The sequence below is a fragment of the Myxine glutinosa genome, chromosome 1 (genome assembly GCF_964187855.1).
Source record: "Myxine glutinosa chromosome 1, kmMyxGlut1.1, whole genome shotgun sequence".
In the NCBI taxonomy this organism is placed as follows: domain Eukaryota; kingdom Metazoa; phylum Chordata; class Myxini; order Myxiniformes; family Myxinidae; genus Myxine; species Myxine glutinosa.
This window is the reverse complement of record NC_136261.1, coordinates 172,645,695-172,667,158: the sequence shown is the minus strand read 5'-3', so window position 1 is coordinate 172,667,158 and position 21,464 is coordinate 172,645,695. Positions and strand designations below refer to the sequence as shown.

Below are 21,464 nucleotides of genomic sequence, written 5' to 3'. Positions count from 1 at the left end.
CAGTCGCTGATTGATAAAACTATCCGTAGACCCTGTATCCACCAAGGCCCGCACACAATGGCCCTCGACCATGAGGGAAATAACGGCTTGAGCCAGGCCGGACGAGCCCGCTGGGAGTGGGACCGAACCTCCCGAGTGAGTCGGTCGCGCCTCACGGGTGGGTCCTATGCCAGCCGCAGTTTTCCGGGCGTCAGAGGGTGCCCGTGGAGTTTCGTATAAGTTGTCAGGGAGTGTTCCCATGCAATCAGCAGTGTTGCGGTCGTTGCCGGAGTATTCGTTGTGCATGGGGCATCCGTTAAAGCTGTCAGAGAGCCTTCCCATGCATTCCGCTGTCTTGCCATTCAAAATCGCCGTTTGACGAGTATGGGCCTCCGTAGTCTTGCCATTCGAAATCGCCGTTTGATGAGTATGGGCCTCAGTAGTCTTGCCATTCAAAATCGCCGTTTGACGAGTATGGGCCTCCGTAGGGGTTTGGCGAGGCCCCAAAGCCCCTCGCGTTGCCCGGAGTCTAGTCAAGGATGCACGTTCCGTGTCCGATTGAGGATGAGACTGTTGTGGCTGGTCGGTGGCTCTCGCCAAGGTCGATTGGGCGACCAGGGGCCCGCAAGGAGGGGCACTGCCTATCAAAGCCGGGTAAGGCGCCGTGTTCCGTGCTCGGCCCGTAGGCTCTGCAATAAGCCCATTCAAGGTCGCGCGCAGCCGCGAACCGCGTGCGGTTTTCCGGCACACTTTTGCATAGTGCCCCTTCTGCGAGCACATATGGCATATTGCATCACGAGCCGGACACACTGACCGGAGATGTCGTTGACCCCCACAGAAGTAGCATGCGGCTCCGTGTAAGGCTTTGGGTCTGACCGTAGCGGCAGCCGTCAGGATCCCCGGATCCTCCGCCGGGGCTACCTGGAGTTCCGCGAGCGGGTCCGCTCCCGGTTCGTCGGCAGTAGCACTCTCCGGCTGTGCGTGTAGCGAGGTCCCCGCCAAGAGGCACGTGCGATCATAGTCGTTCGACTGCAGCCGCGCTTCGGTATATATTTTTCCTTGTTCTAGAGCCGCTGTGAAGGTCAGGTCGGTCTTCTCCAAGAGCTTGAGCCTGAGGTCCTGAGAGGAGACTCCGGAGACGAAAGCGTCTAGGAGAAGGTCATCTTGAACCTGCTCGTGAGTCCGTGGCTCTTGGGTGCTGTCTAGCAGGAGTTGCCGGACCTCCTGGGCATAGTGATCCATCGACTCGTTTGGTTGCTGGTTGCTCGTTTGGTAATGACAGCAAATGCCGAGCATATATCACGCTCTTTTGCTTTATGTACAATCGCTTGAGCTCCGCGACAGCGAGGTCGTACGTCGCACATCGTGCAATACTGTTGTACACCTTGTAGTCGACTCTGGACTGGAGCGCTGCTAGCTTCGCGGCAGCTGTCGGCTCGGTGTCCTGGTCAGCGAACTGATTCTCCAAAGTTTTCAACCAGTGAGTCAGTTGCAAACCAGCATCCGGGGCTTGCGGGTCGGCACAGAATTGCGAAACCGCCAGCATCTTGCTTCCCGCCATGTCCGTAGATCTTAATGGAATTAAGTGTTGTGGAAATCATTCAAGACCACAACTTTAGTCCATCTGTTGGTTTAATTCCATTAAGACCTTTGACATCATTCTGCAAATACAGGGATGCAATAGAAATAAGGTTTGGCATCACATAGGTCAATCCATAATATAGTTCAATGAAAGCAAGCGTAATATTCTATGCGGTACGTACCGTTAACGAGTCTACTAGTCAATGTAACATGTCACAGGAGAAGTCGCCCAGAGCAACGGTTGCATCGGGTCTTATAGCCGCGCCCCCCTAGCGGTGTCAGCGAGCAGCGAGTATCACCTGGGTTCAGCATTAATACGATTTCACTACAATGACCAAAAACAAAATGGTCCCCTAAGTCCGCCATTTTTCAACGGATCGGGCTGAAATGTAATACCAACCTGGTCCTTGGGGTAAGGATGCTGCGTGTCAAGTTTGATCAGAATCGGTTGATATTTGTGGACGCTGGAGTGTTAACGTCGAAAAGTTAACAGACGATGGACGCCGGAGGGTTCAGTATGGGATGAACTCAACTGGACGGCAGTCCAGTTGAGTTAAAAACGAGGTGTGTGTGTGTGTGTGTGTGTGTGTGTGTGTGTGTGTGTGTGTGTGTGTGTGTGTGTGTGTGTGTGTGTGTGTGTGTGTGTGTGTGTGTGTGTGTGTGTGTGTGTGTGTGTGTGTGTGTGTGTGTGTGTCTCCATGTGCAGGCAGATAGGACAGCTTTATTTCCTTCTATTGTTGTTAATCTCTTCCTTCCCCTTTTGCCTTTGTCCTTGCTCCAACCAGATGTGATTTCTACTTCACAACAATTTTCTTCATCTGTTCTAGCAGCTGGTAAAGAAGAAAGGTAAGCTCAGTTATAATAACTAGTTGAAGCCAACACATTTGAAATTATTTTTATGAAAGCTTAAATCGAATTTTGTTCACATAACATGGGCATGTTGATAGGGTGTTTAATGTTGATTCTTGATATGAACAATGAGAGTATATATTGTGCGAATGATTAATATACTGCATTGATTTTGTGTGTACCCTGATGCCCGGTGTGTACCCTGGATAAGAATAGGTACACCGTATCCCTGCGTGTCGTAAGAGACGACTAAGAGGGTTGGCGTCAGGAATGGCATCCGGCCATAAAAACATTGCCTCAAAAAGGGAACCATGACAATTACAACTACATATGGGCAGGGTACAGCCCGAAGTGGAGATCGGTTTCTGAGGTTTGGGACATGGAATGTAGGGACAATGACAGGGAGATCAGGAGAAGTGGTGGAAGTATTGGTCAGAAGAAGAGTGGACATATGTTGTGTGCAAGAGACGAGATGGAAGGGAAGTGGTGTGAGAATGGTGAAGGGTAGGCAGGGACAGAAATACAAGTTTGTGTGGCAAGGCTGCCCGGAGGGCGTGAATGGTGTTGGTGTCCTGTTTTCTGAGGAGTTTGTAGACAGTGTGGTGAGTGTGACTAGAGTGAGTGATAGGTTGATGATGGTGAAAATGATGATTGGAAAGCTCTTGGTGAATGTCATCTCGGGATATGCTCCGCAGGTTGGTCGAAGCGATGAAGAAAAGGACAAGTTCTGGTGTGCGATAGAGAAGCTGATGGAAAACGTGAAAGATGAGGAAGTTGTTGTGGTAGGAGGAGACCTAAATGGACATGTGGGAAGGAGTATGGATTGTTTTGACGGAGTTCATGGGGGTTACGGATATGGTGTGAGAAATGGAGAAGGTGAAAGGATTTTGGAGTTTGCTGATGGAGCTGATTTGTTGATTTGTAATACTCAGTTCCAGAAAGAGGATAATAAGCTTGTTACATACACGTCAGGTGGGATGACGACAACCGTTGACTACCTGATGGTGCGTAGGCGAGATAGGGGGCACCTCCGGAACACAAAGGTGATCCCGGGGGAGGAGGCTGTTTCACAGCACCACTTGGTTGTCTGCGACGTAAGGGTGAAAGGTGCGAGGAGAGCTCGGCGGGTGAAGTACCAACTGAGAATGAAGGTGTGGAGGTTGAAAGAGGTGACAGTAAGGGAGGCATTAAAAGAGAGGCTGAGTAGGGTCGAGGATGATGTGGTTGAGCTTGAAAGTGGTTGGATGTCAATGAAAGCTTGTCTGTTGGGAGCCGTTGGTGAGGTATGTGGATGGACAAAAGGACCACCGAGGCACTCGGAAACATGGTGGTGGGATGATGAAGTTGGAAAGAGGATTGACGAGAAGAGGAAGAAGTTCAAGGAGTGGCAGAAGGCGAAGGGTACTGGAGCAGAAACAGCAGAGCATGAAAGTTAGAAGGCAGCCAGGAAGGCTGCAAAGAAAGAGGTAGCAAAGGCGCAGGAGGCATGTAGGAAAATGTTCGGAGAACGCTTGGATTCGGAAGAGGGTCAGAAAGCAGTATTCAGGATTGCAAAGCAGATAGCGAAAGAGAGGTGTGATGTGATGGGGGTGAGTTGCTTGAAGGATGAAGTGGGGCAAATCGTTGTCGACCCAGATGGAATTCAAGGAAGATGGAAAAGATATATGGAAATGCTGTTGAATACAGAGAATGAATGGGATGGAAACATAGAGAGTAACCCTGTTTTGGGACCGGCAGAGAAGATAACTGAGAAGGAAGTTGAGGAAGCGATAAAAGCAATGAAGGGTAGAAAAGCGGGAGGGCCGACGGGAGTTGTGGGAGATATGTTGAAGGCAGCAGGAAGTTGGGGTGTGAAGAGAATGACAGAGATCTGCAATCTGGTGGTGAAAGAAGGCTGCATTCCAGTGGATTGGGAACTGAGTACCCTCATCCCTCTATACAAGGGGAAAGGTGACCCTCTGGAGTGTGGCTCGTACCGAGCAATAAAGTTATTGGAGCATGGAATGAAGGTATTGGAAAGGGTGTTGGAGAGGAGGATAAGGAAGAAAGTTAAGATCGACGAAATGCAGTTTGGATTCATGCCAGGAAGAGGAACGACAGACGCGCTTTTCATTGTGAGGCAGTTGCAGGAGAAGTACATGGAGAAGAGGAAGAAGTTGTTTCTTGGGTTTGTTGATCTGGAGAAAGCATTCGATAGGGTACCACGCAAAGTATTGACATGGGCATTGAGGAAGTTAGGAGTGGAGGAATGGTTGATCAGAATAGTGATGGCAATGTACAAAAGAGCACGCACAGCTGTAAGGACGAAGGACGGGAACAGTGGTGAGTTTGAGGTGAAGGTGGGAATGCATCAGGGGTCGGTACTAAGTCCACTACTGTTTGTAGCTGTGATGGAGGTGCTGGCTCAGAACGTAAAGGAGGGTTTACCGTGGGAGTTGTTGTATGCAGATGATCTGGTGTTGATTGCGGAAAGTATGGATGGACTGAAGGAAAAGATGAACACGTGGAAGGAATGTATGGAGACAAAAGGTCTGAAGGTGAATATCGGAAAGACGAAGGTGATGGCAAGTGGTAAAGCATGTGGTGAGGTGGAAAGAACTGGGAAGTGGCCCTGTGCTGTGTGTAGGAAGGGTGTCGGAGTGAACTCCATTCAATGTACAATGTGCGCTGAGTGGGTTCATCAAAAATGTAGTGGTCTCTGAGGGTCATTAACCAGTGTGGCAGCTACATTCAAATGTAAGGTGTGCACAGAGGGAGCTGCAGATGGAGGAAATGTTGAGTTGGATCTTGGAGACGGCATGAAGCTGGAAGGTGTGAAAACATTTTGCTACCTCGGAGACATGCTGAATGGAGAAGGTGGATCAGACTCGGCAACGGTTGCTCGAGTGAGATGTGCATGGAAGAAGTTTCGGGAACTGGGTGGCGTGCTGATGATGAGGGGAGTGTCGTTGAAGCTGAAGGGAAAGGTGTATGCTGCATGTGTGAGAAGTGTTATGATTTATGGGAGCGAGACATGGGTAATAAACGTAGAGCAGCAACGAAGGTTGGAAAGGGTGGAAATGCGAATGGTTCGGTGGATGTGTGGAGTATCGTTGAGAGAGAGGAAGACAAATGATGAATTGCGAAAGATGATGGGAATAGAGCCTGTGATTGATGCTGTGAAGAGGAACAGGTTGAGATGGTTTGGTCATGTGTTGAGGAAGGATGAAAGTGACTGGTTGAGAAGAGTGATGGAAATGAATGTAGAAGGAAGCAGAGGACGGGGAAGACCGAAAAAGACTTGGCTAAAGATGGTGGAAGAAGAAATGCGGGCAAGGGGGTTAACAAGGAGAGATGCAGAAAATAGGGCAAAATGGAGAAGATTGTCATGGGGACCGCAAGGCTAACCCCCGCTCTAGCAGGGAAAATGGCCTTTAAAATGCATGTTGTTGTTGTTGTTGTATTGATTTTGTGTGTAAAGCCTGTTGTTGGCTTAGCGGTTAGGGTGCTGGCTTTGGATCCTAGGATCCTGGGTTCAAATCCCGGTCGATCGCTGAATTAACACCAGGGGGGGGGGGGGGTTGATTCAGCCTGTCATCCTTCCAAGGTCGGCAAATTGAGTACCAGATCACTGGTAATTCCATGTTTGACGTCGCAAGAGGGGACTAACAGGTTTGGTGGCAGGAAGGGCATCCGGCCGTAAAACATTGCTTCAAAAATGGGACCATGGTGCCCGAAAAAGACCAACTAATTGACGTCAAAAAGTATGACACACACACACACACACACACACACACACACACACACACACACACACACACACACACACACCTCCATTTATAGCAGATGTTCCTTTCGACGGCATCAGTGATACTCCGCCGTAGCAAATCTGCCGCCGAGAAACCGTGACTTGAGGTGGTTATTGATCACGTGGTTTGCTTTTGCCTTGACCCGTGACCAGAGGATTCGTGATCATGTGTCCCGTGTGCGGTATAGCACTGGTACCTCGCTATTATTTTATTTTCATAAATGTAACAATGAAAAACAAGGCATTTCCCGAGACATGATATTTCTGCTGATATTATTTGATGCCACGTAACATTATCACGCATAACGCCGACACTGAGGCAAATGTGTCTAGCGGCCCCGCCCACATCAAGCTGATTGACAGTCATAGCCACGCCTACCCCAGTCCTATTATTTTACATAGGAATGTAGTTTTACGTACTTTTCGTGGAATTCTTTCAAGCTACGAGAATTATAATACCAAAGGATGCTGCAGGAAGTTAAACTCTGTCTAATGGTAGCAGAATCATTGCCATTGATAGAGGCAGCTCGGAAATATGCCGTCTGAAGAAGATTATTATTATTATTATGAATAAGAAAATGAAATCCTGGGTTTGAGCGATCTCGTGGTCTGGAGAACTGAAAAGTGATCCCTACCTCGACAATCAGCTGACCAGACCAGGTAGGCTCTCATATGTAGCCGAAGCGAGTTTTTAAAGAAGGTACTCCAACTTCAGTTTTGTATGTAGCAGATGGGAGCGACATTTTTTTTCTGCGCCATCCCTACATAGAGAGTACTAGCGTACTCTCTGATATATATATATATATATATATATATATATATATATATATATATATATATATATATATATATATATATATATATATATATATGTACATATATATATATATATATATATATATATATATATATATATATATATATATATATATATATACATATATATTTATATTTATATACTGTATATATCTCACAAACACATGTGTGCCTCCTGAGTTGGCACCCTCTTATGGTTGGCAGATAGCACATATGTAGTACATTTAGAGCTGTCTCGTGAAGATTTAATTCCCAACCCAACTATAAACTGTCACCCTGTTTTTTTGGAAGTGGGGTGTTGCATCAATGAGTGCACCATCTGTCGAATATGACACTAAACTGAGTGTCACATCTGTTAACAATCTCTGGTGAATGTAGAAGATTTCCCTGTCTCTCAAAAGTAGGCCTTGGTGTGCTCGCCTTCTTAACAAGGTGCTCGATAGACCTGGGACAAAAACCGGCAACACTACCCAGATAATTAGCTACCAATGGTTGCCAGCCTGTTAAAGGGGTTCAGGAAGAAGAGAGCTGTCAACTTAACTTTTTAATTGCATTTCATTTTCAAAATACAGTTAAAGATTTTACAACTTCTTACTACTTTGCTGAATTAATGATCTCATCAACAATGAGAATGATTTAATGACATGTAATTTTGCAAAACTTGCAAAAATACAGAAAACCACTTTAGGTAATAAGGGTTCCCTTACATGGAACTTAAAATGCAGATGGAGACCTTTAGGCCGATCAGGCCTGTACATTGGTTACCAATCTATGGCTGTTTGTCCATGCTCTATCCTCCTTGAATGTGGAGCATCAAGGAAGGAAGCAGCATTTACCATTTTTAGTCTTCGTTATGACTCGACCAGGGTCGGGTTCGAATTGCCGATTTCCCAGGCTCGGGACAGATGGTCTAAACATTACACCACTGTGTGTGTGTATGTGTGTGTGTGTGTGTGTGTGTGTGTGTGTGTGTGTGTGTGTGTGTGTGTGTGTGTGTGTGTGTGTGTGTGTGTGTGTGTGTGTGTGTGTGTGTGTGTGTGTGTGTGTCCTTAGCTGATCAAACAAATTAAGTCTGATGATTAATGATAGCAGAAGCACTCTACATGATGCGGTAGTATGTGGTATCCCAATAGGTTGCTGCCCTTTGGTGCATTGACAATGCCTTGGGACCACCACCTAACAGCAACCACTATGAGCCCCTCACGAGTGCCTTGGCCAAATTCCCAGCCCCCCCCCCCCCCCTCCTGGCTAAATGGTCAGTTTTGCCTGTCATTGGCAGTGTTTGGAGGGGTATTAAGGTGCTGACTTGTATGGGAGTTCAGTAAGACAGATTAGTTTGGTCTGAAATCCGCTATCTCCCTTGCAGAGTGGTAATTTATCTCATTGGTTCCAGACATTGATAGTTCCTGGAATTGCGTCTTTGACGGACTGCTTTGTCTCCTTCAATAGTTCATCTGTCACACCTCCGATAGTCCTATTCAATATCGTGACCCTCATAGACTGAGACACATGGCGAGACAATCGTGAAAAATCAGCGTAGGTTCTCCACCTGAAATGTAAATACGACTGATGAGAAACTAATGTCCCTCTCCATACGAAGCCACTTGCGCAAATCTGTCCTTCAATGAGCCAGAGTCGAACATTATGCTCACCTGCAGTCTAACCTGGCGAATGTCTCACCTTCTGCCAAAGCCAGGTTTTTCTCAGGTACACATTCCCCTTCTGTGCAATTCACGTTATTAAATGGTAGTGTCATGGTTTACGCTTCTCGGGGAAAAAAGATGAATATTTTCAAACTGTCATTTTGAAAAGGCAAAGGACCCTTATCCTTTCCTTCCTCTACCTACTCCTTCTTCAATAACAGACTACTCTGTGCGTAATGTTACGTTACTCTTGACACTTCCTCTGCAACTGATCACGACGACATTGGCACAGTAATCATAAAAAACCATGCTTCGGCCATATCCCATCTCCTTCCTCTCTCTTCCTCTCTCTTCCTCTCTCTCCCTCTCTCTCCCTCTCTCTCCCTCTCTCTCCCTCTCTCTCCCTCTCTCTCCCTCTCTCTTCCTCTCTCTCCCTCTCTCTCCCTCTCTCCCCCTCTCTCTCCCTCTCTCTCCCTCTCTCTTCCTCTCTCTCCCTCTCTCTCCCTCTCTCTCCCTCTCTCTCCCTCTCTCTCCCTCTCTCTCCCTCCCTCTCCTCTCCCCATAATTAGCAAATGGTGGATCATTGTTGTCGACCTCAGGCATTATATATTTTCCAACTCTTGTTTGTTCACGCATTCAGCTCCAAGTTGGCTATTCTACGCTTCCTTTCATCCATCAATGGAGGGATATAATAAATTGCTAATGAGAGATCAAGGTTCTCCCTCAGGAAAACTCTTGAGCTTTCAATACCTCTTCCACCCAGAATAACTTGCCAAACAGCCTGCTAATGGCGTCGTATAGCCCGTCCTCTATTGGTTATTACATTTTCTTTGCAAGTGGAAACATTGGGTTGCTCTTGATGAAATTCTGTCTCGAGATCTTCTTGAGACGGATGTCTTGCAAGGCAGCATTTTAGGACTGATCGTATTCTTGATCTACATCAATGGCCTCACCACTTCCCTAGATGAACCTCTATACAATTTTGTAGATCATTCCACCTTGTGTAGACCACAACTGTGAGAAACGGGCTGCTGCTGCATCCATCTCTGCAGATCTGGGAAAAAAATAATTGGTGAGCAACATGAAACTTGTTTTTCAAAGCAGAAAAAACATTATGCTCTTAATCTCTAGTTCCCTCTAGCCTGGTGTTGGCTTAGCGGTTAGGGTGCCGGCTTGGGATCCTAGTATCCTGGGTTCGAATCCCGGTCGATCGCTGAATTAACGCCAGGGGGGTTGACTCAGCCTGTCATCCTTCCGAGGTCGGCAAATTGAGGACCAGTTCACTGGTAATTCCCTGTGTGTCGCAAGAGGCGACTAACATGGTTGGTGGCAGGAAGGGCATCTGGCCATAAAACATTGCTTCAAAAAGGGGACCACGGTGCCTGAAAAAGGCCAACCCCCGCTCTGCGGGGAAAAATGGCCTCTAAAGGTGGTTCTTTCTTTCTTCTTCTCTAGTTCCCTCTGAAAGGATTTCCAACGTTGTCCAACTCTTTCATCTTTTATTTCTCCAATATCTGTTGAAGTTGGTTGTTCTGTTCCACATTGTTTATTGCTACTTTGTTTATCTGTCCATTGATTGATCTTACTGGTATAATGGGGATGGCTAGGATTGGTCAGATTTAGCCAGTCACTTGGATGATGTAGCCTGGGTGTATCTCAACTAGGAGGATGAATAGAAGGCCTAGCTGCCACATGTTGCCAGATTAGGCAATGAATTATCATGCATGCCAATTTGTGCAGCTTTGGACAGTCGATTTTGCCTGGTTGAGAAGGAAACTGTGAAGAAAGTGTTTCAAGCCAGAAAAAGGGCATGAAGGAGAGACTCTGGGAAATTTTGCCAGGCAGCTACTTTTGTTGTTGTTGGTGTTGTTGTTCATGTATAGCCCTGGACAGTTCTCTCGAACAAGCTCGCAGCCTGGAGACAGCCGATCGATCTACCAGGAGTGACACAGAGATCCCCCACATCCACGATGGTGTACCCCCACCTTCACAAAGTCAGGGCGATGACAAAGTTTTAGAAAGAGAGAGGTGGGGAGGGGGCAGTGGAGTGAGGTGGAGGGGAAGGGGAAGAGAGAGGAGTTACAGAGACACACACACAGACACACACACACACACACAGACAGACACACACACAAACAGACACACACACAGACAGACACACACAGACACACACACAGACACACACACAGACACACACACAGACACACACACAGACACACACACAGACACACACACAGACACACACACATACAGACACACATACAGACACACAGACACACACACAGACACACACACACAGACACACACACAGAGACACACACAGACACACACACAGACACACACACAGACACACACACAGACACACACACACACACAGACACACACACAGACACGAGATGGAAAGGACGGGTCCATGGGGACCGAGTGGCACTCTGGCCGTGACTGCGCTGCCCTAATGAATTCGGGCAGCAGGGAAGAATGGTGAAGATTTGGCCCCCAACTTGCATAGGGGGATACAACCACTGCAAAGAGGTGTTCCTGGCAGTTGTGCACTTTTGTTGTTGATCGCGGTGCTGGAGAGCTATCTGTCTGGAGACAGATCTGGAGAGCTATCTATCTATGTATCTGGAGAGCTGGAGTCCGGAGAAACCCTGTCTGTGTTTGCCACTAAATCTGTCTGGCTGGGAGCTGCTTGACAGTGTGGTGAAGGATTGCCAAACAATGGCACTGCTATGGTAGCTCAGGCATTTCTGATTGGCAATGTCTACAAAAGCAGTGTTAAAACTTCTATATGAACTGAGGGAGGAATTTTGAAGTTGAACTCTTGCAAGATCTGCAGCAAAATCTGTCTCCACCCCATATCACTCTCAGACTGACCGCGTTATGAAGAATTTTAATGAGACACTAAAGTAATCCCAGCTCATGCAGGACAGCCAGGAAGACAGAGTGATTATTGACAGAACACTCTGCTTCCTGAACCATATAACACTTGCCAGCACACATTTTATGTCAGTCTGTCGAATGTGCGGACAGGAGGCTGTGCTGCCACTAGACTTGACACTTGGAGGTATCGCATTTGGAGCATGACTCATCCGAGGATTTTTTATGATCACTATGCTGTACCTTGCCTGGTCACCCCTGGCAGCTGACCATGCAAGCCATATGCCAGGGCGCAGCAGCCAAGTGACACCAGCCATTAAAGTGTCCATTAGATGTGCTCCTTCATTTTCGTCACTGATCACTGGATATTTTCTTTCAGGGACAACAACTAACTAGGATGGTTCGTTTGATAGACTTGTTACAAATATAAAAAGGGAGCCTTGGGGCACAAAATAAGAAGTGAAAACAGCCAGCAGGGCCCCTCATCAGCTCCGTTGTCATTCGTTGCCAGGACTGGGTTGCACGGAAAGAGCCCCGGCGGAATACAAGACATAAAAGTTAATTCAGGGAGGACACAGAAGTACTGGGGGAGTGTGCGGCTCAATCCGGCCACCTCAAACAAACTACAATGGGGATGTATTGCTGGGAGAGCTGTCTGTTGCGGGGTGGGGGTGGAATTATCTTGATCACAGATATGGGACAGACCACCATGATTTGCTCAACAGTGTCCTTTGAGGGGAAAATGGTGCAACATCAGACCTAGGTGGGGACGATAGTGGGAGAGGCAGCACTGCATTGAAAACCATGGGCAGGTTCCAGGGAACACAGCCAAAGACTTTGCGTGTATTGACGTGAAGGCAGAGCACCGCTTGGCATGCTTGGGGTGACGGTCAAAAGCATTGTTTGATGGTGATGATGCTAAAAGGGGAAAAGGCAGCAGCAAAATGCACTGGTTGGCGGCACTGGAGTTGATTTGGAAAGATGAAAGGGAGCGTATATACGTAAGCATGCCTGGCAGAGCGATCGTGAGCTCCCGGAGAACCGTTGGAATGAGCTGGAAATGCAGAAAGATTACCCAGTAGACAAGCCATGATGCGAGCACTGCCAGCTACATTTTGGGCTATGATGAACCTGGGATTAGGCGAGTGCAGGTAAGTGAGGAAATCTGAAGAGAGAGAGAGACACAGAGAGACACACAGAGAGACACACAGAGAGACACACAGAGAGACACACAGAGAGACACACAGAGAGACACACAGAGAGAGACACCAAGAGACACACACAGAGAGAGACACACACAGAGAGACACACAGAGAGACACACAGAGAGACACACAGAGACACACACACAGAGAGACACACACAGAGAGACACACACAGAGAGACACACACAGAGAGACACACAGAGAGACACACACACAGAGAGACACACACACAGAGAGACACACACACAGAGAGACACACACACAGAGAGACACACACACAGAGAGACACACACACAGAGAGACACACACACAGAGAGACACACACACAGAGAGACACACACACAGAGACACACACACACAGAGAGACACACACACAGAGAGACACACACACAGAGAGACACACACACAGAGAGACACACACACAGAGAGACACACACACAGAGAGACACACACACAGAGAGACACACACACAGAGAGACACACACACAGAGAGACACACACACAGAGAGACACACACACAGAGAGCATATAAATACTAGGGTGTCTGAGCATAGCTGTTAGTCTTGTGGTATCCTTTGTGAGAGAACTTAAAAGTTCTGATAAAATTGTAAGATTTCCCCAACCAACGGGTCCAACGTATTTGGTTTCCACGCTCGGCATAATTTTCTGATAGAGAGAGAGAGAGAGTGAGTGAGTGAGTGTGTGTGTGTGTGTGTGTGTGTGTGTGTGTGTGTGTGTGTGTGTGTGTGTGTGTGTGTGTGTGTGTGTGTGTGTGTGTGTGTGTGTGTGTGTGTGTGTGTGTGTGAGAGAGTGTGAGAGTGTATATAATTGTTGGGAAGATCTCCCCCCCAGGGCCCCTTTAATTCAAGAATAGCAAAGGTTCTTTGGTATTGTCAGAAGCATGGCTGCCACATCAATATTAAGATTTTGACAATAAATTGTGCTGAGAGTCATAAAGAAGATCAGAGGCTGTTGATTAGTGGTACGAAGATGGAACTGATTGGAAATAGTAGTTATTATTAACAAAAGGAGTTGAAGCTGTTGGGCTCTTGATTCATGATAACGTTTACAAAACATTTTTTCAAACCCCCTTCCCCGATCTTCCAAGATGGCAACTGCAGAGATTTGTTTTTTATTTATTTATTATTTCACCGATTCCTGAATGAACTACTAAACTTAGGTTGCCATGGCAATGATAATAATTGGTCGCTAATTCTCTTGCTCTCTTACACACTTTTGTCTCCCCTCCAGAAGTGTATGTCATATTTCGGCAGAGTTGGCTAAAAACTGTATTCTGTCTAAAAACGTTTCATTTCCTCCGTCATTATAATTTTTGAGGAAACTTTAAGTTGTTGGTGCTTTAATTCACCGTGCCGCTGTTTTCCCCAATTATCAGTAGGGGGAATTCAGGTGCATTGGGGCATGAGGTGCTTCGAGGTATCTACCTAGCAGCTGTTCCTGCCGAATGATGATAAGTGCCAATTTTTTTTATGAATGAGATTCGGTGCCAACACATTGCCACTTGACGTTGTTATGATGTAAGGACAATATGGTGGCACTTGTGTCGTTGGCCAAGAATAGCCGGTAGGGATGATGTCCCAGTGCATCCCAGTCGTTTCCTTTTATGGATCCTGCCAACTCCAAACTAAAATTACATATTTTGCTCTTTGCTTCATTTGTTCTTCAGTGAACTTCATAAGAAGATCGCATCCGCTGCTTTAGTGCTTGTGAAGAACCACGAAGGAGATTTCACTGAAGAGGTGAGATGCTTTCCAGAAGGATAATTTATATTGTTACTTACACTTTGTTACATTTTGTTACACTTTGTTACTTACACATTTATATTGTTACATATTCATTCATTCATTTCATTCACTTACACTTTGCATTGAAGTTACTCACTGGATTTTATTTTGACAGCAACATGCCATCTCTTTGCCTGCCTCCGTAGCGTGCGGCACTTGCATCATTGCACAGTGAATGGTTTGGAATTACAGGCCAACCCAGGGCAAGGCCGCACGATGTGGCAACCATGCTGGGAGCTGCACGCCAGATCTCTCCTCTGCTGTTGGCACGCCTCGTCAATCAAGTCGATGCCAGTGGCAACACTGCCCTGCATTATAGTGTCTCGTACGCAAACTTTCCCATCGTCGGCCTGCTCCTGGACACGGGTTTGTCTACCAATGGTCAACATTTTACATTTGGCTGCATGCCATTTTTTTAGTGCTGTAATTAAAATAATGATGAACTGATTAGTAAAAAAAATACTTTTGGTAGCTCGTGTGAAATTTTATCCCTCCTAAATTTTGTTGCAAAACAAATTGATGTTCAACATCAGCAGTACAAGTTCAAGAGATTGTAGGTCAGACTCGGTTAATTAATTTATACATGACAAACAGATCAAGGCTGCTTTGTAAATTCAGAGATCTGACGGTTGATTCGTTCACCTTTAGCAAATCAATTTACCACATGACATCCAAGCAACAGGGAGTCTTTATTTTATCCCCTGTGCTCAGGATGGTGAGGGGTGTCAAAGCTGAAAGCACTTTGAAGTGATGAGCCAGATATCAAGCTTGTGAAGGAACTTCATTGAGGGAATAAAAAAGAGTTGCCAAAATATAGAGGAGAAGGGAGGAAGGCCGGGGTATTGATGAAACACTAACAGTAGAAGGATGGTTGCAGATGACCAGGGAAATGGGAAGAGTCAATGGGTGGGAGGTGGGGGGGGGGGGGGAGGTGAGAGGTGCAGAGGAGGAGGGATCTGATCTGACACTAGGTGGTTGTGTTGCCACCTTGAAGGTCTGGGAGGAGGAGAGTGATAAAACAGAGGAACACAGTAGTTGTCATTTCGTATTAAGCCTGTGGCTGCTTGTTGCATCATTTCTGGAGGTGTGGCTGTGCCGTGCTGATGAGAGTTGCAAGACCAGTGAAAAATCCCCCCCCCCCCCCCCCCAAAAAAGAAGACCACTCAAATCTCCCACTCTCCTCCTCAATCTCCCTTTCCCCCCTCTCTCGCTTTTACCCACTCCTATTCCTCCTCCTCATCCTCCTTATCTTCCCTCTCCCTCCTCCCTCTCTCTTTCTCTTTCATTCTCTCTTTTTCTTTCCAGTCCTATACTCAACTAGTGAGATGAGGAGTGCTGACCCCTTGAACTGGGGATCCCATGTTCCTTGTATGACCGTTTTACGACCAAGAGGTGTACTGCCATGTCCAGTTGGCAAGTACACTTTTTTGATAGTGACTTGGGCAACCTGGAGAGTTGGGCTGGGGCAGTACACCTGTCAAACGGTAATGCAGGTGTCCTAAGGTGAGCTGAGGTCAGAGGGAAACCGCATGTAGAGTAGCAGGGAACACGCTTGCTTCATCTTTATTTTCACTTTTACAGACCATGAAGTCATGGCTTTGTGATCATTTTGAGTGTTTCAGTTTTAAGCAAGAAATGTCAGAAAAGTTACCACAGGGAAAGCTGACTTGTGGCGGTCAAGTTTCAATATCATTCATTTTGTTCCTTTGATTCTGGCTCTTCCTTCCATTGCAATGCAGAATTCGCTAAGCATTAGATTGTGCATCCATTAACAGTGAATATGAGAAGTGTAGACAATCCTGAGACTGGCTACTTTTACCCTCTTGATACTTTTGTCACCTGGACAGCAGACAGCAACCATCCTCAGTATGAGATTAACCATGGACATTTTCCGCTTGCATCTGGCTGAGCACTGAGCAGCCAGTAGCACAAAGCTACTAAACTCTAAAGTAGAATGCAAGATATTGTCACGTGGACAGCAGCCATCTCAATGGAACGCAGCCACTCCCGATTGCTACCGCCTTGCTGTGGGCCAAATACACCTGTGGAAGTAATGTTTTTTTCACAGATTTACATCATGTGGTTGCCGCAGGCCTGTGAACCACACTAACCTAACTAACCACACTAAAAGTGCTAATATTGCACCATTTATCAAAAAATCTACAATACTTTAAACATCCAGGGACCCCAAGTAATCCAGATTGTTTGTTTGACAAAATGGCAGCAAACACGAAGCACGCCATTACTTACGTAAGTAACAAAAAACTAGATGATATTCATAGAATATTTACCCTGCACAGTCAGCTCGGTGCAAGCCAACTCTTCTGTTGTTACTTCTGTTTTGAAGGAGTTTTTTTTTCTTTGATCCAATTTGCCCGCCAGACCATGTGAGCAATGACATAAATTTATATTCTCTAATATAGTTGTTGCGGAGATCACGCTCAAGAAATTTCAAACTGATCAGACAAGGCGTTGTCCCTGTCGAATTATGATGTCATAATTAAGGTACCAATAATGTACGTCATCATTAACAACACCTATTCCCCATATGGAGTTCTTTACAATGAGCCACGTTTCAATTTTTTCCATGGAGCGGTTCCGGGGATATAGAGGTGCAACGTTTTTCGATTTTTCCAAGATTGTGCCTGTACCACATGACCTATGACATCATAATTATCATTAAAATTCTACTTGAGGAGGCGCTCCAATGTTCAAAATTTCGTGTCCATCGGACCAACAGTTGCAGGGAAAAACTTTTTTTTCATACTGATCAGATCAAGCATTGTACTTGTCGAAATATAACGTCATAATGAAGGCACCAATGACATCATCATTAACATATCTTATTCCACATGGGGAGTACTTGACAATGAGCCTTGCTTCATTTTTTTCCATTGACCGGTTTCGGATATGTAGAGGACTAACGTTTTTCCAAGATGGTGTTTGTACCACGTGACCTATGACGTCATAATTATGAATAAAACATTCTACACTCAGAGGTGCTCCTATGCCAAAATTCCGTGTCAATCGGACAACGGTTGCCGAGAAAATGAATTTTAAAAATGCAGACACGCACGCCACCACACGTAGGCAACCGAATGCCTAACCCTGATTTTTGCTTTGCGAGCGCAGGGTAATAACTTGCACAACTAGAACGGCACTCAGTAGAGAGCATACCTCCGCCAGGTGAACAGTTTACGTTTTGTATCCCAGAGTAGACCAGAACATCACAATACAGAATCACATTTAATCAAAATCTTCCATCCACAACTTTTTGAGATATCCTGCTATGTATAGTTTTTGGCCCAACTTCCAATGGTGAAGAATTGCTTTTAAAAATTCTAGTAGCCGGATCCGAATCCAGATCTTCACCAAAATATCATCATTTCGTCCTTGTCACATACGCTACATCTCTGCTTAATTTCGTCCACAACTTTTTGAGATATCTTGTTCACAAACAAACGGACAAACAAACAGACAGAGGTGAAAACATAACCTCCATCCACCTTTGGTGGCGTAGGTAATAATAAGGTCACAGGAAATTGATATATCTCTTCGTCTCCACATACCCACAATCATAAGGCCTAGGCAGTGCTTTAAGTTTACACCAAGCCCTAGTCTAGTCGGTAACCAGAGCAGAACTTATGGCAAGTGGGAGAAGCTGGCCCACAGACAAACATATCAAGTTGAAGTGGATGCTGGACGAGTGGATGGTGGCTGGAGAACAAAGTGCCGTTGGCAGGATGGAAATGCACTACGGCAGGAGAGACAGAAAATGCACCGTTAGAGTGAAACAAAGTCACCTCCATCTCCGTCGGCTTCTTTTTCTCTTCTGGTGGTGCAATCATGGAGTGAGGCTTTTAAAATCCCCACCCCTAGGCCTTCCACCAATTGCTGCCTTGAGGTCTTCAACAAATCTTCCTCTCCACATAATGACAGACAGCTGCTGGGAGGAGTTTATTCCTGGTGGTTATTCCTCTCTGGTGGTTACGGGGAACTACCCGGAAACTTCCGGGGTCGAAAGATGAGACACTCCAACGAAACGGTTGATAAGGAATGGCTGGCTTGGCAAGCGATAGCAATCTGATTGGTAGTGGAACACAACCCCAATTGATGGGGTAAAGGCTGCGACTAAGCTGTCTCTGCCAGAGCTTTGGAAAGCAGTGCAGGATCGTGATGTTTGGAGACATCTGATCATGAATATCAACAGAAGTTGGCCATGACTTGGAACTGGATAACTGGTTACAATAGTACCGATAAGTGTGCAGACCAGCGACTGTTAGCCGATACACCATGCGGAAGTACATCACATTTTCTCCAAATTTGCCTCTGGCGAGTATCAAAATGCTAACGAACCTTAGGATATATACCAATCAATTTATAAATTAAATAAAGTTCATAATTGGACCGTAAGGTGTTGATGGCAATATCACACATCACACTTGAAGCCATGGCTGGGAGAAATCACATGCAAGGCCCCACGATATGTTATAATACATAGGGGAAATACCCCCGGTGCTCACCTGGTAGAATAAACAGTATACCACACTGACTAAAGGTATTTTAAACCCATTACAATGGTTGCTAGAAGACAGGGCAGCATGTAGAATCATACTAACATAATCATAAGACTTTAAACAAACAATAAGATACCTATTTCGGGGGAATCCCTCCCCACCCTTCCCCGTGTACCTCCTCAGACCCCAATTTATACAATGCCTTGAACAAATGTTGGTACATCATGGGTGATCAAGGTTGTGGTTGAGTTTCATCGAAATATTGTGTGTAGTTTCAGAGGAAAAAGCAAATTCCTATTTTTGGGGGTCAAACCTGGATCCACTTTGACCCCCGATAGATCCGCTTGTACCCCGATTTTTTTTATTTATTCCGTGAACAAACTTTAGTCACAACACAACAAAGATCATTTGTGCCAAATTTGGTCGCAATCCCATCAGCGGTTTCGGAGAATAAGTTTTAAGTGTTTACGGACAGATGGGCGACGCGCCATCACAGAAGCTCCCCTGAACTTCATTCCAGATGAGCTAACAATCATTGCCGCTTATCTCGGCCTAGCAAGTCGAGACAGCCCTGATCCGTTCGTCTGTCTGTGATAAGCATAGACATAGAGTGCCTTGAGCATGTGGAGTTTTCTCCAAACTTCTTCCAGTTTAGTATAGTCTAGTAGGAAGACTAGGTCCCCCTGCACCCCCCGGAGATATACTTCTAATCAGTGTTTCTAGATTGGAAAAAATGTGTAGAAAATGACTAGCTATGGCCCCAAGCTGAAAAAATGTCCCACATACCATTTTTATGCAAATTACTGCTGCAAATTTTATGCAAAATTATGCAAATTTTATGCAAATTTTTGATGAGGAGTAGAGTTGAGGGGTCTTTGAGGGCTTCATCGAGGTGCTCTCGGTTGCAAGACTGGGTCATTCTGAGAAGCACAGCAGGGTCAGAGATCATGATGTTCTCCTCCTCAGTGAATCTCTCCATCAACAGCCTCTCCATTGCCTCACACACTGTTTTGAGGCAAAAGAGGGACTTTGCGTAGGCCTTTCCACTGAGAACACCTTTGAGAGATCCACTTGTTACTAGTTGTGCCTCAAAGAGAATCTCTGCATATCCAGAACCACGCATCTTGTGTCCAGTGAGCATCCCGATGTAGTTCATGGATGTGTGGAAGGGTCCAATCGTTACTACATGACTAGCAAATTCATTTGGCCAGCGCCAGATGATGGGAAGGGCTTTCATGCAGACACCCAGATCAAATGTATTCAGGACCCATCTCTGACCCACCTCAGCAGTTGCTGCCTCGGAACGCTTCAGTAGCTCACGAACAACTGCGTTGTCTGTGATCGGTTGGTGGATAGGCGTGCAGTAGTCGACTGTTGATTTGCTGGGTGGGGGAGAACCAGTTGCAGAGGTGAAACCCCCTAGCCCAGGCACAGGCTGCAGGCCATTGCCATGCCATGCAGGCACCAGGCACAGACCGATCACAGACAACGCAGTTGTTCGTGAGCTACTGAAGCGTTCCGAGGCAGCAACTGCTGAGGTGGGTCAGAGATGGGTCCTGAATACATTTGATCTGGGTGTCTGCATGAAAGCCCTTCCCATCATCTGGCGCTGGCCAAATGAATTTGCTAGTCATGTAGTAACGATTGGACCCTTCCACACATCCATGAACTACATCGGGATGCTCACTGGACACAAGATGCGTGGTTCTGGATATGCAGAGATTCTCTTTGAGGCACAACTAGTAACAAGTGGATCTCTCAAAGGTGTTCTCAGTGGAAAGGCCTACGCAAAGTCCCTCTTTTGCCTCAAAACAGTGTGTGAGGCAATGGAGAGGCTGTTGATGGAGAGATTCACTGAGGAGGAGAACATCATGATCTCTGACCCTGCTGTGCTTCTCAGAATGACCCAGTCTTGCAACCGAGAGCACCTCGATGAAGCCCTCAAAGACCCCTCAACTCTACTCCTCATCAAAAATTTGCATAAAATTTGCATAATTTTGCATAAAATTTGCAGCAGTAATTTGCATAAAAATGGTATGTGGGACATTTTTTCAGCTTGGGGCCATAGCTAGTCATTTTCTACACATTTTTTTCAATCTAGAAACACTGATTAGAAGTATATCTCCGGGGGGTGCAGGGGGACCTAGTCTTCCTACTAGACTAGTAGTGCCCGTTTAAAAATGTGATTGTATGTTGGACAGAATTGACTGAATTGTTTGTGGTTATTTTAACTTTACATCTGGAAGCTGTGCCCATGAAACGCCATGATAACCTATTATACACCTTAACAAGACACCAAGTTCCTCCAAGAAGCAAATTCCCCTTGGGGAGGGGGGCAAGTTAAATTGCTGCAACCTCCATCGGTGACCCTTAGTCCACCTGTGAAGTTTGGTTGAGATTGGA

General features: G+C 46.1%; 1 protein-coding gene across 5 annotated transcripts in view; it reads left to right on the top strand.

Moving 5' to 3' along the window:
* LOC137411728 (KN motif and ankyrin repeat domain-containing protein 1) overlaps positions 1-21,464 on the top strand; it is a 160,102-nt gene that overhangs the window by 74,976 nt on the left and 63,662 nt on the right. For all 5 annotated transcript variants that reach the window (XM_078780205.1, XM_078780181.1, XM_078780188.1 and 2 more), the window contains exons 5-7: positions 2,346-2,406; positions 14,427-14,499; positions 14,691-14,910. In XM_078780205.1, the coding sequence (XP_078636331.1) occupies positions 2,346-2,406; positions 14,427-14,499; positions 14,691-14,910 (354 nt within the window). The remainder of the gene's footprint in view (positions 1-2,345; positions 2,407-14,426; positions 14,500-14,690; positions 14,911-21,464) is intronic.